The 15,092-nt window shown below is 38.3% G+C and overlaps 1 protein-coding gene across 1 annotated transcript; it reads right to left on the bottom strand.

Moving 5' to 3' along the window:
* Window positions 1–6,281: 6,281 nt before the first annotated feature.
* Window positions 6,282–13,937, bottom strand: slc7a9 (solute carrier family 7 member 9). The gene is made up of 12 exons (XM_062415830.1): window positions 13,803–13,937; window positions 13,102–13,249; window positions 10,818–11,060; window positions 10,150–10,275; window positions 9,961–10,060; window positions 8,409–8,453; window positions 8,026–8,149; window positions 7,657–7,760; window positions 7,348–7,444; window positions 6,886–7,035; window positions 6,608–6,782; window positions 6,282–6,370 (listed from the first exon to the last, which is right to left on the bottom strand). Exons 1-12 carry the CDS (start codon window positions 13,935–13,937, stop codon window positions 6,309–6,311), a joined length of 1,509 nt encoding a protein of 502 aa, XP_062271814.1. The 3' UTR covers window positions 6,282–6,308.
* Window positions 13,938–15,092: the final 1,155 nt, after the last annotated feature.

The raw sequence follows: 15,092 nt of genomic DNA, 5'->3' as shown, positions 1-15,092 counted from the left end.
AGTTCGGAGTTAGAAGTAAGTTGTAATGTATGTTGTACATGTCATGTATGTAACATGTACACATAACTAATTATTGATGATGGTAATGATGCTATTCCCAAGAGATAAAGAAGACATCATCACCATAAATGGGTGTGAGTGGCAGCACTAGAACTGCCATCTCACAGCCAGAAAGATTTGGGTTAAAGTTTCAGCTCTGGTCCTTCCTGCGTGATGTCTGAAGTTGTGTATAGGTGCTGTAGTGTCTATCCACTCTCCCAAAATATGCTGGTCAACCGGTTTGCCTAAGAGCCCAGAGAGGTTTACTGCTGGCTGGGATGTCAGCCAATAGGGATCCAAAACTCAAGAACATATTGTAAAGGTATTAAACTAAACATTTGAATGTGAATCCAAAGAAGTAAAATTTCATGCTTTCAGATTTGTGTTTTTCTTCTGTTGGACAGGTGACAAAGTCAGTCAATATGACACAATTTGTATTCAGTGGATCAATTTAGCAGACTTATATTCTTGACATTGAACTGAGCAGTAAAATACATCATTCACACAGGCACATTCTATCAGCATGATGCCTTATATTGCCAGGCACAGACAGAAAATATTCCACAGAACCACATTTTACCTCCTCCTGTGATCTACTGTAAGTCAGCTGGACATAGATCTCTGAATTTGAATAATTATATTTCACAATTACAGACTCATTCTGCAATGCCACCAAATCCCTGAATTCCACTGACACTAAATGGAAAGTTGCCTTGCATCATTTCAAAAGCACCAACACCACATAAAGACTGAACTTTTTTTTTTGTGAATTTTGAATGGTTTCACTTTTCCTGCCCAGGACCTAAATGAAAAATGTTGATTCTTTCATCCTGGGATCCAAGACCCATTAAAGAGTGATGAAACAGAATGTAACTGTGTATCTTTACTATACAACATTTCAAAAAAACCTACAAATATACCAGGAGATAGGATAGAGTAGTGATTCCCAAAGTTTTTGAAGTCCTATACCCCCTCAAATATCAAACCTGCATCTACCGCTACTGATGGCCAACTTTCATATGATGTTACATTTTGCCATGTTTGTAAGGCTGGTTCAAAAAGGAAGTAAAACAAACATAAAGTAAGCCTGTATGTAACAGTGTCATTAACAGTTTTGCACCTCATCCTGCCTCGTATAAAGCCCTCTCATATTGCAAATATGTACAAACCTCCAACACAATAATGCCCTCATGTCAAGTGGTTCTGTTCTTATAGAGATTAACCTTTTGGCAGGAGTCAAGTCTTTAATGTCTCTTAACACCAGGTGTAATGAGATGTGGGATTATGTCTCCATGAATCTCACAAGATGTTCAAATTACATTTTCACTAAGGGAGGCAGACAAATAGCTAAACATAAGACACTCCGAGCAAGAGACAGCAGAAGAGTTAGACAGGGAAGCTATCACTTACTGCTAAGCTTAAGTAACCAGCAGATTTGTAGATCTGAAAAACATGTAAAAAACTGTTAGTCGCTAAAAGAAGGAGCAGGTAATTAGCTGCAGTAATGAAGCACATAGCAGGCAACTGTTTGCCACAGTACATTACACTGTTTATGATTGGTTCATGGAATTTATTGCCTAATTTTCATAATAAATGGATTGCCATGCCAATTCAGAATTCAGTCAATTCAAACCCAATATCAGGAAAGTTTATAAAAACTTACTGCTTACTATGTACATAAAATCCTAAATTACATAGTTACAAGGCTATGATAGAATCGTGTTTAAAATGTTACCCCTTGACAGCCTTAAGTGGTTGCTGCCCATTTCAGTGCAGAAAATACACAAGAGTTCAGGGGCCTTGCTTTACCAAGGTTAAACACTGTATTGTCCAAAACGTTCATCAGTGTATGAGGCATTCCCTTGGTAGTATACACCTCTCTGTTGATAATACAGTGTACCAACCTAGCATGGAGGGCAATAGCTTGCATGCAAGTGACCACTCCTCTGTTTCCCTGTCATTCCCAAAAACATCATGTGCATTTAAACAGAGCCAAACATAACAGGCTACACCGTTCACATGCTACTTATCTTAACAGTTCCAGCCTAATTTGACAGAAGTTTGTAAGCAGCTTCTCTGCAAATGTTCTCTCATTCAGCACAATCAATGCAGATTTACTGGCACATAAAAATCTCAATTTTTACACTAAGGGATCACACATGGAAGATCTGGCTGTGCGTGTGTGAAATATGCACCACTAGAGGGCAACAAACACTACATCTACTTTCTGCAGAAGTCTGCATTCGTTACTTGATTACAGCATGTCATTGAACTACAATACATACTGGACAGAGAAACATTTCACTGCTTAGATTTTCTCATTTACCCAAGCCATGATATTTACTATTATTTATCAATACAAAGACGATAATTAAAATGTGAGGGTCCCTCCATGCACTCGCAGCTCCATATATCAATACTGTGCTGACATCTGGTGGAGATTCCTTGGAACAGTCAGTTCACTCAGTCTGCTGCTCTTACTATTAACAGCTGTGTCATTGCCAACAGGTGTTAAAAATTCCTTGTTTCAAGCATGACACAGTCCATGAACTCATTACAGACCACCATGTTAACCAAATAACAAATGAGCACCTCTGCAGTAAATACCAATACCGTGAAGTTCGCAGTGTTAAATATTTGACATTTTCAGAAACAACAGTTTGCAGTTTTGTTCAAGGCGCAACTTGCAATCCAAATGTTAACAAATGCTTGCTGAAAATCAAAACAGAAATTACAGTTTGGTATTACTCTCACACTGACAAGTCGTTTAATACATGGAAGAACACTGGACAACAGCTGCTTTAAATGGTTTGTTTATATCAGTAATGTAATAAAATAGTCCTATATTTTGAATTTTGAAAGCATGTATATGAGCAAACTATACATTTATATATAAATCAGAGTTTGGACTAAAGAAAAATACCCTGCTCTGTTTTGTTCTTGAATGATCCCACTGTTCCTCTTTGACAGATTTTTTTAGACTTAGACATAAGGTACACATGACTTTTGAGTCTCTTCGCCTTACTGCTTTAAACTGATAAACCAGTTATCCGGGTAGATACTCTTTGACCTCACTGTTCCTAAACATGTTGGCGTATTACCGTGATTTGAAAACTCACTGTGAATGACAGACTTCCATTAGATGCTGGTCATCACTGGCATTGAGGCGATATCAGAATTGTTTTTTATTCATTTATAAAACTGTATTATTTCCACCCCATATATAATCTCCTTTACCTCTAAAGTTACACGATATTGGTACTTACTCATAGAATAGGATGTTGCTCAACACACCACTAGTCTGAATTTACAATGCACTTTACACTTGGAACAATCTGCAAAAGGCCATAAACTTGGATTCTTTGCGACCAGCTGTTCAAAGGCCTTGACTGTGTTTTAATGGATTGTAAATGCTTTTAACTTCACTGTAATCTTATCTGTTTCCATTTTTTGTATTCCTTTATTGTATTTATTTTCTTCTATATACCTACCTTTGTGTTGTCTTGTTGCCATTTGTTCTGAATCTCAACACCATTATAAATGAGGATTCCTCTTCAATGGTCTTTCAAGGTAAAATATAGGCTAATTATAATTGCTAACTGTGATTGACAATAAATTGACAATGAAACATAACACACTACACATGTACCTACGTTACACTAGAAGCAAACATATATTTCATAATCACACATTACTGTTCAGACTACTATTCTCTGTGATTTTATCCCCTTTGAGAGATAGTATGCAAACATGTTTCTCAAAACACATTTAGCTAAAGCAGCCGTCAGATAATGAAGACAGCAGGGATCTTTGGCGGAATTACATATTGTTTATTTCTCATGTACACTACGAGAGACTGATACATTTAATGTAACAAAATGCAGCACAGTTTAAGTATAATCCAGTGTGAAAGAGAGGAGAGAGAGCATTATTAAATAATGCACAGACATCATTAAGGACATTCTGATCTTTTAGCTCACACATTCTGGAGAAACAAAAATAAACATGTTTCCACATCACTTCCTTGCATGATCTGCGAGGCCTTCATGTTGCATTTTGCATTTAAAATGTTTACTATTTCCCTTTGCTCAAGTGTAGATTCATGCATATCTAAATCATCTAGCAGCTCTACGAATGATACTGTAAAATATTGTATTGCACATCAACTACATGAAGAAATGTTTTGCTGGTTGCTTAATGCTTCCTATAAGTGCTGATTATAATTGCAATAACAAGTTGTTTATATCACAGGCTATGGGTTTATTTTAAATATACACAGTACACCAGTGGGGTCCATAGGTCTGAGACCATACTGAAAATCTCACATAAACCTGGAAATGATCAGAATGTTTTAGGATTCAGATATATTCAAAAACAGAAGAAGTTATGACATGTAAAATGAAGAAGATACTGTATATTTTTGATTATGTGCTATTTCTAGGTCAGCAATCAAATTTAAGCAAATGTATGGCATTCACCAACATATCGCCTTTGTACAAAAGGTCAAATTTCCTTGAGTTGTATCCCATCTATTGAAGCATGCTTTCAGATGACACTCATGTGGATTTTATCTGCTCAGCAGAGTTTCAATCAAGTAATTCAACTTGTGTTCACCTGTTATAAATGTGGCTGCACCTGAAGTTTCCAGCAGATCATTGCTTACTAATCATTGCACTGTTGCAGTGGGAAACATGGCATCAGAACTAAGTGTAAGTATCAAAATTGTTTCTCTAAGCGAAGAGGGGCTTTCTCAGCATCATATCATGGCTAGACTAAAGGTCTCTGAGATGGCAGTGCATGGAGCTCTAAAACACTTTGCAGATAATGAATCAGTTGTGTCCAAACCCCAATCAGCAAAAGCACTGTCAAAAGAAGGCTGTTACGTAGTGGTCTTGCTTGGGTTAGTCTAAGAAATATTAGCATCTCACAGTGGATGACTGGGAAAAAAGCCCTATTTACTGATGAATCCAAGTTTGAGATTTATGGCAGTAACAGAAGGGTGGATGTAAGGAGATGAACAGTAGGGAGAATGATACTGCAGTGTATCAAACCCACATTCAAAGATAGTGGTAGGAATATTAAAGTCAGGGGTGTTTTGCCCCATCTGGAATTGGACATCTATACTGAACTGAATACATCCTGACCAAGGAGCACTCTATTATGCAGAGTAAGGGTGTAGTGATATGCTGGTATTGATGATAACTGTGATAAATTAAAAAAATTAAATATTAATATCCTGTTAATAATACAAATATATCTATTTGTAAATAATCCACACCTAAGTCATTGGATTGTCTTTCCGTTGTTGCTTTGCACTTGTATTTTGAACATAATAAATTTGCCATAAAAGAGACAAAGAGATTATTTGATTGGTAACATTTTTTTTCAGATTTTCTACAGATATCACGATAATATTGTTATTACGAATTATTTTGGCCACTATAATCGAGTAATGAAAGTCTGATATCGCAACAGCCATTCTTCAGAGACATGCTATACCCTCTGGTTGTGGAGAAGGACTCATACTGCAGCAGGATAATAACCCCAAACAAACCTCAAAGCTTTGCAAGAACTACTTGAAGAGCAAAGAAAACCAAGGAGTCCTGACTGTCATGGACTTTCCCTCACAGTCACCTGACCTAAATCCCACTGAGCATTTATGGGGCACTTGAAGACTGAGAAAGGCCACTGTGACATTTTAAGAAGCTCTTTGGACCCTTGTCACATCATGTAGGGATAACATGGGTCATCAGGTTTTGCACAAACTTGTGGAGTCCATTCCAGCTCGAGTGCATGCTGTCATTAAAGCAAAAGGGGGACACCCCAAATACAACTTCTGAAATTCATGGACAATTTTCAAATATTCAACTTTTAACTCAAATTGTTACATTATCATTTGTAATGGGGGGGGGAAATTACAATTATAAAGAAGTATTTTGACTATTGGCTTCTACTACACATATATACATACACAAGTAGATTTTAACTGAAGCAGTAGTCTTCATGTGGGACTTACTTTAAAAACAGGGATCCTCATTTTTTTAGTGCTGGACCCAAATGACAAATCCTACCCTGGTACACAGGTTTGTGAACATACACATCCACTTTTACTTTTATCGTGAAGCTGTTCAGACAGAAGTGAGCTCTGATTTTTGGCTCTATCCCACTCTGGGTGCCACATTTCTACATATCAAGCCAAAGGGAGCTTGACATGTTTCCTAGTATAGGAAACCAGTTGAAGTTGACCTGGGTGTCATTACTGTCTCTTCTCATTCAGATTTCTCAGGAGGAACTACTTCCATCAGTAGCTGGAGATGCATAGTGATTGGCCCTAATGAAGGTCAAAGGTCACAGCAGTATCAGTATTTTGTGGGAGTTAGTTCACCATGAGCACAACATTGACATTTGTTTCTGTATTTGTATCTTTTTGACCACATTTATTAGGAATTTAGTGTCCAGTGATGATTATATGAACCGTTTCAGTATTTTATTGAGATTACCTCCATTATTATTTGCACAGGTATGTTCCTAGAGAGAATTAAATATTAATTCATATTAGTGAACTTACTCATGAGTTTGCGTGCCCAGTTGACCTTCAGGTGGATGAAAGGGTAGTAGAGGAGGAGTCCACTAAAGATAAAGATAGTACAGTAAAGGTACTCCAGGTCTGGCTTATCAATGATAGGGGCCATCACCAAGTAGCAGGACACCAGGACCATTAGGCCTGGTATGACAATCGGCACCTTTGGGTAATCACACAGAATTCACTGTTTACTTTTTACTTGTGCTGTTTTTGTGCGGTTACATGTCGTTTGAAAACTGTGCAAAGCCACCGGCAAGCCTCACCTTCACTGGTCTGTGGAGTTCCTTCCTGGTGAAACGCATGACTATGAGAGCCAAGGCTGTCAGACCATAGAATGCCCACTGAGCAAAGCTGAAGTAGTTAATGAGGGTGTTGATGTCTGCTGGGATGATGTAGAAAATAGCCAAAATACCCTAAAACATAAAACAATAAGAGAAACCAAAAAGTGACTGGCTACCAGGACACAATTCTGTATCTTGGTCACTTGGTCACCACACAGTAATTTGCTTATCATATTAAAAAAATTAAAAAAAATTACTTTTTTTGTCATATTATGTTCATGCATTGTGAGAATTGAGATTTTAAGGTTCACAAACCTTATTTAACGCACAGTGAATGCCCATGCAAAGGTTTTTTTTAGCATTAAATAAGTAACACAGTCATGATGAATAACCTGATCAAATTAAAAAGTACATAAGTTGACTCATTAAATATACAGAACTCACATTGAATATGAGAGCAGGGGAAGGCGTGTAGCGCCTCAGACTAATATAGGATAAGATTTTCACCATGTGACCCTCTCTACCAGATACATAGGCCAGCCTGTGAGAATAGAAAGATTAAAAAAAAGGTTTTATCTTGGTGAGTATAATTGTTGAACTGCATATTTGTTACAGTGTTTTTTTCTATGTGTATCTCTTTCCTCTGTTTTTCTCAAAATCTCTCCAAGATCATTTCAAACTTTGCACATACACACAAATATGCACACCACATTAACATTGTATTTGTATAAAGTGACAGTTGTCTTTCTCTACCTGCCAGCAGTGAAGCAGCTTCCATTGGCAGAGCCAAATGTAGACATGACAACAAAAAGTGGAACAATCCAAGACAGAGGGTAAAGGACTATGTCTCCAAAAGTCTAAAGGGACACAAACAAATCCTTTAGAAAAGACAAGGGAGCAGAGCAAATGAATACTGAGCCATTTCAGGTTCAATCTTTGGAAAAAACAATACATTTACACATACTTTATACACATGTGAAATAATGAACTGTTTCCTGCAAGGCAGTCCTTACTATATTATGCTCATTTTTAACCACACCGAGGAAGTCATTATGAAACTAACTATAAACCTTAATGACTTTTAGCCCTCTGGTAACCATGGCAATCTTCTATGCTTCTTACCACGGCAACAGCTGGAGACAACAGCAATTCAGTTGTGCTCATAACAGTGAAGTATGCAATATTGACCAACACGTAGCACACAGACACCAAAGGAATCCCAATGAGAATGGACAGTGGCAAGTTCCTGTGGCAAATTGACAGAAAGAGTCTATTATATAAGTAATAAACACATTGTGGACTGTAAACAAGAATATGTGCTTCATGTATCTGAAACAAATTCTGTGTGAACACTTAAAAGCAAGCCTTCTTGTTTGTTCAGTGTATCTATACAAGCCTATAGAATTAGACATACTGCTCTGACTTTTTATACTATTACAGGGTCGCAATAATTGCAATTTTTGACTGGGCTGAGTTCAGATTTAGAGTGTATGAGAATCTCTTACCTGTATGGGTCTTTCAGCTCCTCGGTGATGAAATTCAGCTGATTCCTGAAAAAAACAAAATGAGAAAACAAAAAACATATGTTATGTGTCTGCTACAAATAGTCTACCTTAAAGCAATACCAACAACTCTGATACAATCAAAGGTGATTGTTCTCTAAAATCACTCTCCTCTGCAGAGCAGCTTACTGAAATTTGCATGGACTTAATCAGTCAGCCTGCAGTGCTAACCCTATGTAAGAGAATCACTGTAAACCCCCTCAGCATCTTAAGTATTCATGGTGTTTATGGTATTTCTCTATGGCTTTACCCTTGACCCTATTAATAAACAGACTAGTGTGAAAGATTTAATGGCATCTAACATAATGGACTTGGCATAGATGGAATATAATATTTACAAATATGTTTCAATTAGTGAATAATCCCATGAAAAAAAGAATCATTGTGTTTCATTACGTTTATCTACATAAGGAGCGGGTCCTCTTCCACAGAGGCCACCATGTTGCATTGCCATGTTTCTACAGTAGCCCAGAACAGACAAACCAAACACTGGCTCTTCGCATTTTTCGTACGTTTTTCCAGCCACCGTAAATTCTCCTATATGCTTAAATGGGAAGGCTATTCAGTTGCCACTAAATCTTACACAATAGTCCTTTAAAGCCTGACATCCTGCTGTGATCCCAACATGACATAAAAATTAAACTGCATCACCCTGCCATACCCCTCCAGAGAAAGCCAAGACTGATCTTATGCAATACAAAGAAAGGAACCTCCGTTAGGCTTGGCCAAACACCCCAGCACCAGCAACTCCCAGCTTGTCCCAGACACAGAAGACACGAGCATGATTACTGAAACTCAAATTACAACAATGAAGACACACACAGGAAAATGACTAATCAGAGGATATTATATCCCTGAGAGGTCAGTCACTTCCACACTCCCACATTCATCCTCATAACCAAAAAGGTGGTGGCAACCTTCACCTGCTGGTGCTCTGTAATGCACAAGCAAGTCACAACACCACCATGGTCCTCGTTTACCGTGCAAACACAGGGGCATGTTTCAGAAAGCAGGTTTAGTGAAAGCTCTGAATCAGTTACCCTGGCAACATACTCAGTGGAACTAACCTGCTCACTGGCAGGTTTTCTTCAACTAACCCGGAGTCTAGTCTAGTCTGAGAGAATTGTGCTCTTCACAGGGAGTTAGAAAGAGACTTTTTCAGTTCATGGAAAACCTGGTTAACTGTTGATTTAACCGCACTGTGTGGGACATTTGGATTTGGAGTTGATATAAAGGTGCATGTCTTGGGGTTGGACCCACACATTTGAGAAGGGGCATGGGGTTACAGAGTAGCTGAAAGGTGGTGTGCTACTGTTGAATTGTTGAGACCTTTCTCGAGGCAAAAAGGGTGCCACCACCACATGAAAACACATTGGTTTTTAAGAGGGTCACAGTGTTCCTCACATGAAGTAAGCACAGTATTCATTCAGTTGAGAAAGCACAATTCAATGAATTGCTTTAGACAGAGCAAAGTGAAGACAAGTACAGATGTTACCATCCATCATAAGCCCAAAGCCCGTTGTAAAACGCAAGTCCAATTGTTCCAACAGACGATGAGCTGCCCTCAAAGGCATTTGAAAAACTTTTGGATTTTCCTGGAAACACATAACAGTTATTAATATTATTAAGTACAATAATTGAAAAGGCAGAGTTTCAAAGCCAATGATAAAACATGAAAGCTCACCTTGTGCCAACATTAAAATCCCAGCTACCACTATGACAAGAATGATGAAAAGTTTGGCTGCTGTGAAGAGGTTCTGCATGTAGCTCGCCAGTTTGACGCTCAAACAGTTGACAGTGACAATCAAAACTGAAAAAAAGCAGTATCTCAGAATTGGCAACTTGAACGTTTGAGATTTAAAAACCGCTCCTAAAGAACAATTTATATTATAATACTTAAACCTTAATTGATTTTCCCTTTGACTTAGACATGAACAATTTACTTACAATGCATCACTGTTTTTTCTTTTTCTCTTGTAATATTGTGCAAAAGGTACAAGTGAACTTATTCATAATATTGGATTGTTTAAAAATGTTCTTTGTTGTATGTTTCTTTTGACGTGACATTGACTGCAAATGAAATGTGCAGTACAAATTATATGCGTTAATGTTATTATTATCAAATGCCACTTCTATTTACTCTCAACAATACAACAACAAACTGGTAAGCAGGTGATTTGGCAGCATAGTTATTGATAATTAACAGGTTATTGATATTTCTCTATACACACACAAGGGGAAAACTTCAGTGGTCAGTGCAGTTATAATATGTCCATTAATCTGTAACATCTACAATCTGTGTAAATTGACTGCTTTTAACCATTAACTCAAAATCATTACAGTGAAACTCACATATAGCTGCCGCCGACAGACACTTGGTAACAATAAGAGGAGGAGTGCAGCCGGGGTAGAAAGGTGTGGAGGCATATTCTGCAAAGCTCAGTGTGATGATGGCAAAGGCAGAGGGCTTCAGCACCATAACAGTGGTCCAGGAGTAAAGGTAGGCTAGGAGGGAGCCAAAAGCCTCCATTAAATACGAATACTCCCCCCCAGATTTGGTTATCATGGTGCCGAGCTCAGCATAGCACAGGGCCCCTGTGCAAAAAACACACAGAGAGATAGAGAGAGGAGGAAAGATGTAACGCAAACTGACTACTGGTGAGAATTTACAATGAAATAGGATCTACAAGACATTTCTCAGTTAATTTCCTTATTATTTTTTTATGAAAAAGAAATATGTTTCTTCAGTAGATTTTAGAAACAACATACTGTGTATATTTAGATTGGATATTGTGGGAGAGACTTTTTTTTATTTCTATGAACCACTGTACCTCTAGTATTTTATTACCCAGGACTGATCGTGAACTTGGCAAGGTGTGTTAACACTTAGAAGGTACATGGTACAAGGACAAAACCGGCTCATAATTTTTTATTACAAAGAACATTTCAGGTTGTAAGCAATGATTACACTGCTGCTGCCAAACCAACCTTAATGATAAACATTAACATTTACCACCTTTAAACTAAAGGACAAAGTATCAAAACCTTGGGTATAAAATGAGAGATTTAGAACACAAACCAAGAATATTTAACCAAGCTCATAAAGAGCGGCTTGGCTGTGTGAAAGTCTTGGCAATTTTCCATCAAATAAGGAAACTCTTGCAGCGGTCTGTCTGATACATCTGTTGTTAAACACAAAAACACACTTGCCACTGGAGCAATTGGTTTTGTTGTCAGCTTATTGTGTCAGTTTCTCCTTGTGTGCTTTGAGTGACATCATTTTGTCCAGTGTGGCGTCTCTCGTTAAAGCATTACGGCGACGATGTATGTTTACAAGAACAGAGAAAGCTGAAACATGCGCTGTTAAGCAAACACCAACTGCTGCGTCTGACAGACATGTTAAGTTGGTTTCTGATGATTCCCTCCCCGCATAACAGGTGGCCATACATATACATGAGGATTTAGTGAGATAGGGTTGGAATTAGAATTGAGTTGTACTTGTTACACAGCAAAGTATGTTATATATCTTTTCTTTATACAGTAATTTATCCTATAAGAAGATGCAAAGAAGTAAAAAAAAAATATATATATATAACAAAAACAATGTCTTACAAAGTGATCTCATAGGTATGCTTTTGTTTTTTGATCGAGTATCTGCATTTCATTGGTTTCTCCAGGGTTATTGTTTCAGATGTGACCTTGGCATGATGTTGTTTGTAGCACAAAAACATGATGGAAGTCAAGAGCTAGCAGATCCTTCCAAGTTCCCACAGACACAGTGACAGAGAGTAATGAAGGTCTTCTTTGCCCTCTTGGCTTTTTTATGAAAGCACAAGGTGCTTGTGACAAACTTTGCCTCTCCAGACTCCCTGAAGGGCATCCTCTGATTGAATTCTGCCACCTCTGATGCAGCTGGAGACTCTTGATGACACACTTATTTGAGTAATCGGTCCTTTGTGTCCTGTAGTGTGTGAAAATCACTGACTGATTTTCAGACAGCACCATCAATAGCTAATAAGAGCCAGGTGCTACATCAACATCTTATGACCCGCTTACCAGGTTTACGTGATTCTTAATGATATGGTGATATACGCAATTGCACGTTACTTTTTTCCATATTTTAGTTTTGTGTCCACAACACAAACAGCTGGCAGGTACACAAGCAGTTCTGCTTGCGATTGCAACCTATTCGTGTGTAAAGTGATGGAGGTTCTTGTAAAGGATTGGTTCAACCAGTGAAAATATTCATGTTTGGGCTCTACCTCAAGTTCAAATTTGAAAATTGAGCTCCCAGCTTAACATTATTGACAGTTCATGATGAATGTCTCTAATAGTTATTCAGGCATACAAAGGACAAGGCAGGGATGCCAGCTGTAAATTTCAAATCTCTTAGCTTTCTTGCAGCCAACCTCCCTCCTATCCAACACAAGACATGTTTTTTTGTTTCATCTACTATCATTTACACCTCTCAATTTAATTCAAACCATTAAAACATCACCTCAAAAATCACGAAATTGCATGTGTTATATAACCAGAGCTATTATCATTATTATTGTGTCTATCATGTTCACTGTGTGTCAGGAACTGAAATCTGATGCTGATTGTAGTGATGCATTAGTTTGATTTCCCTTCTCACCCAGAGTGGCTAACACACCACAGGCGGCCCAGATAAGCAGGCAGGGTCCCACAGCTCCAGAGTACAGCAGAACAGCCTTGGGAGAAATGAAGATGCCCGAACCAATCATAGTCCCCACAATCAGACAGATGCCACTCAGCAGACCAACCTGAGCTCACACACACAGAAAAAAATGATAGTTACTTCAAAGGTCACATCTCTTGGGAGTTATCTAGCATCCGTTTCAAAGGAACTTATCTTAGGCAGTTGGATTTCACTAAAGTTTAAAACACTCTGGGATTAATGTTGTGATATGATTGTGTTGTGAAATATAAATTAATTTATTAGATGAAAGCCAAACCAACGCTAAAAGACAAGTGAATATTTGACTTATGAATAACTTATAAATGTCTCTGGTTTGTTTCTTTATTCTAAACTGTCAATCATGGTTATAATCTACCCAGTGAAACACTTTCATTCCCCCTCAATTCCCATTAAGGCTTAGGAGGCTTAGGGGACCAAGACAGCACCATGGAGGAAATCATTGTGGAGTTAATGTCTAGAGACAGTTGTTGTGGTACTGCCTGGTACTCAGTCTCAGCCCCACTTTTTAAAAAAAAAAAGTATGATGGGATCCTACAGTGTGAACATCTAATGAAACTCTTTCTCAGGAACCCACACACATACAAAGGAAAGGAAAAGAGATACACACACATACTCACATCCTTTTGAAGCACAGTGGCTTTCACAGGCTGCTTGTCTTCAGCCTGAGAGTCCACGCTGAGGCCAGTGGAGCCATTCTTTGACTCCTTCCTCTTCCTAATGCTGTCTTCACCCATTTCAGTCTTCTGGTGCATGTGAAAACACAAAATCATGCACGTAAGAATGTTGTTGGTTTCATAAAAGTGCACTTATTAAGGTATGTACTTTTTATAGAGATGATGGCTGCTAAGTTGTAAAACTTTTTTTTTCTACCTGCATCCTGATACAGTGTGTTAAACTTAAGCTCATCCCTGGGTCTCTGTGTCTCCTGTTTTACTATCACTCAGCACAGCATTTACCTCCATGAACCTAGACACTGGTCCACTAGTGGTAACTAGTCGAAGCTTACTTATGGGTTTCAATCAATACAGGAAGGTTAACAGGGTTACAGTAATTCCTGGTGAGCCAGCCAGGAGGTAAATTATTGAATTTGCATTTCAGAATTAACATTTATCTCAAACCAAACTGGATATCATTCAGAAGCATAGGCTCTGATGAAAAAGTGGGGAAGAGAGAGATGAGGGAATTTGCAGATTTCCTGAAACAATATGGTCCACGAACAGAATCATACAAGTAGATGATCTTACCTTAGAGTTTCTCCAGAGCTTAACTGTAGATTCAACTCAGGAGCTCCTATACAGGAATTATAACCACTATTACCCTGTGTTCATACAGTTGAAGATACTGGTAGCATCAGCTATCACATGCAGGCTCTTGCTAGTGTTTACACACAGAGTGGGAACAGTACAACTGAGTCTTACCTTACTGAGCATAGATATTATTCTAAACATCATTCTTAAGAACATGATGTCCCACAGAAGAGTTAAATGATAACTCACCTGATTCACATGTAGCTGAACATCACCTTCAGCTGTGGCATCTCCTGTTAAAGGAACACCATTGAAAGTTGATAAGCAACCTCTCCCAGCTCAATGTAGTGGAGCTCAAAGTATCCCAGTTCTCACAGCACAGGATTTAAGTTCTCCAAAAGTGCAACATATGGTGGTGGAGCATATTGTACAGAGGGATAACAGTGCACTGCAGACACAGTCTTCAGTCTAAGCTGATCAAGGAGCTATGTGGAGTTTCAGGGATCTAAAAATCCGAACCACCCCATACCCCACAAGGGGTAACACAGTGGAAAGATTCAACAGAACTTTGCTGAGCATGTTAGGTACACTGGAGAACAAGCAGAAGTCACATTGGCAAGAGTTTTTAAAGCCCTTAGTAGATGCTTATAATTGCACGTG

Source organism: Scomber scombrus, chromosome 1, assembly GCF_963691925.1.
Source record: "Scomber scombrus chromosome 1, fScoSco1.1, whole genome shotgun sequence".
NCBI lineage: Eukaryota > Metazoa > Chordata > Actinopteri > Scombriformes > Scombridae > Scomber > Scomber scombrus.
Note: the sequence above shows the minus strand (reverse complement) of the source record. Positions and strands in the feature narration are given on the sequence as shown.

Excerpts from the sequence above, each read along its gene's own strand:
- slc7a9 (XM_062415830.1), bottom strand. The coding sequence starts at position 13,937 with ATGCACCAGAAGACTGAAATGGGTGAAGACAGCATTAGGAAGAGGAAG. Across the intron at positions 10,061-10,149 it reads GATTTTAATGTTGGCACAAG|GAAAATCCAAAAGTTTTTCA; the intron begins GTGAGCTTTCAT and ends ATGTGTTTCCAG. Across the intron at positions 7,445-7,656 it reads AGCTGCTTCACTGCTGGCAG|GCTGGCCTATGTATCTGGTA; the intron begins GTAGAGAAAGAC and ends CTATTCTCACAG.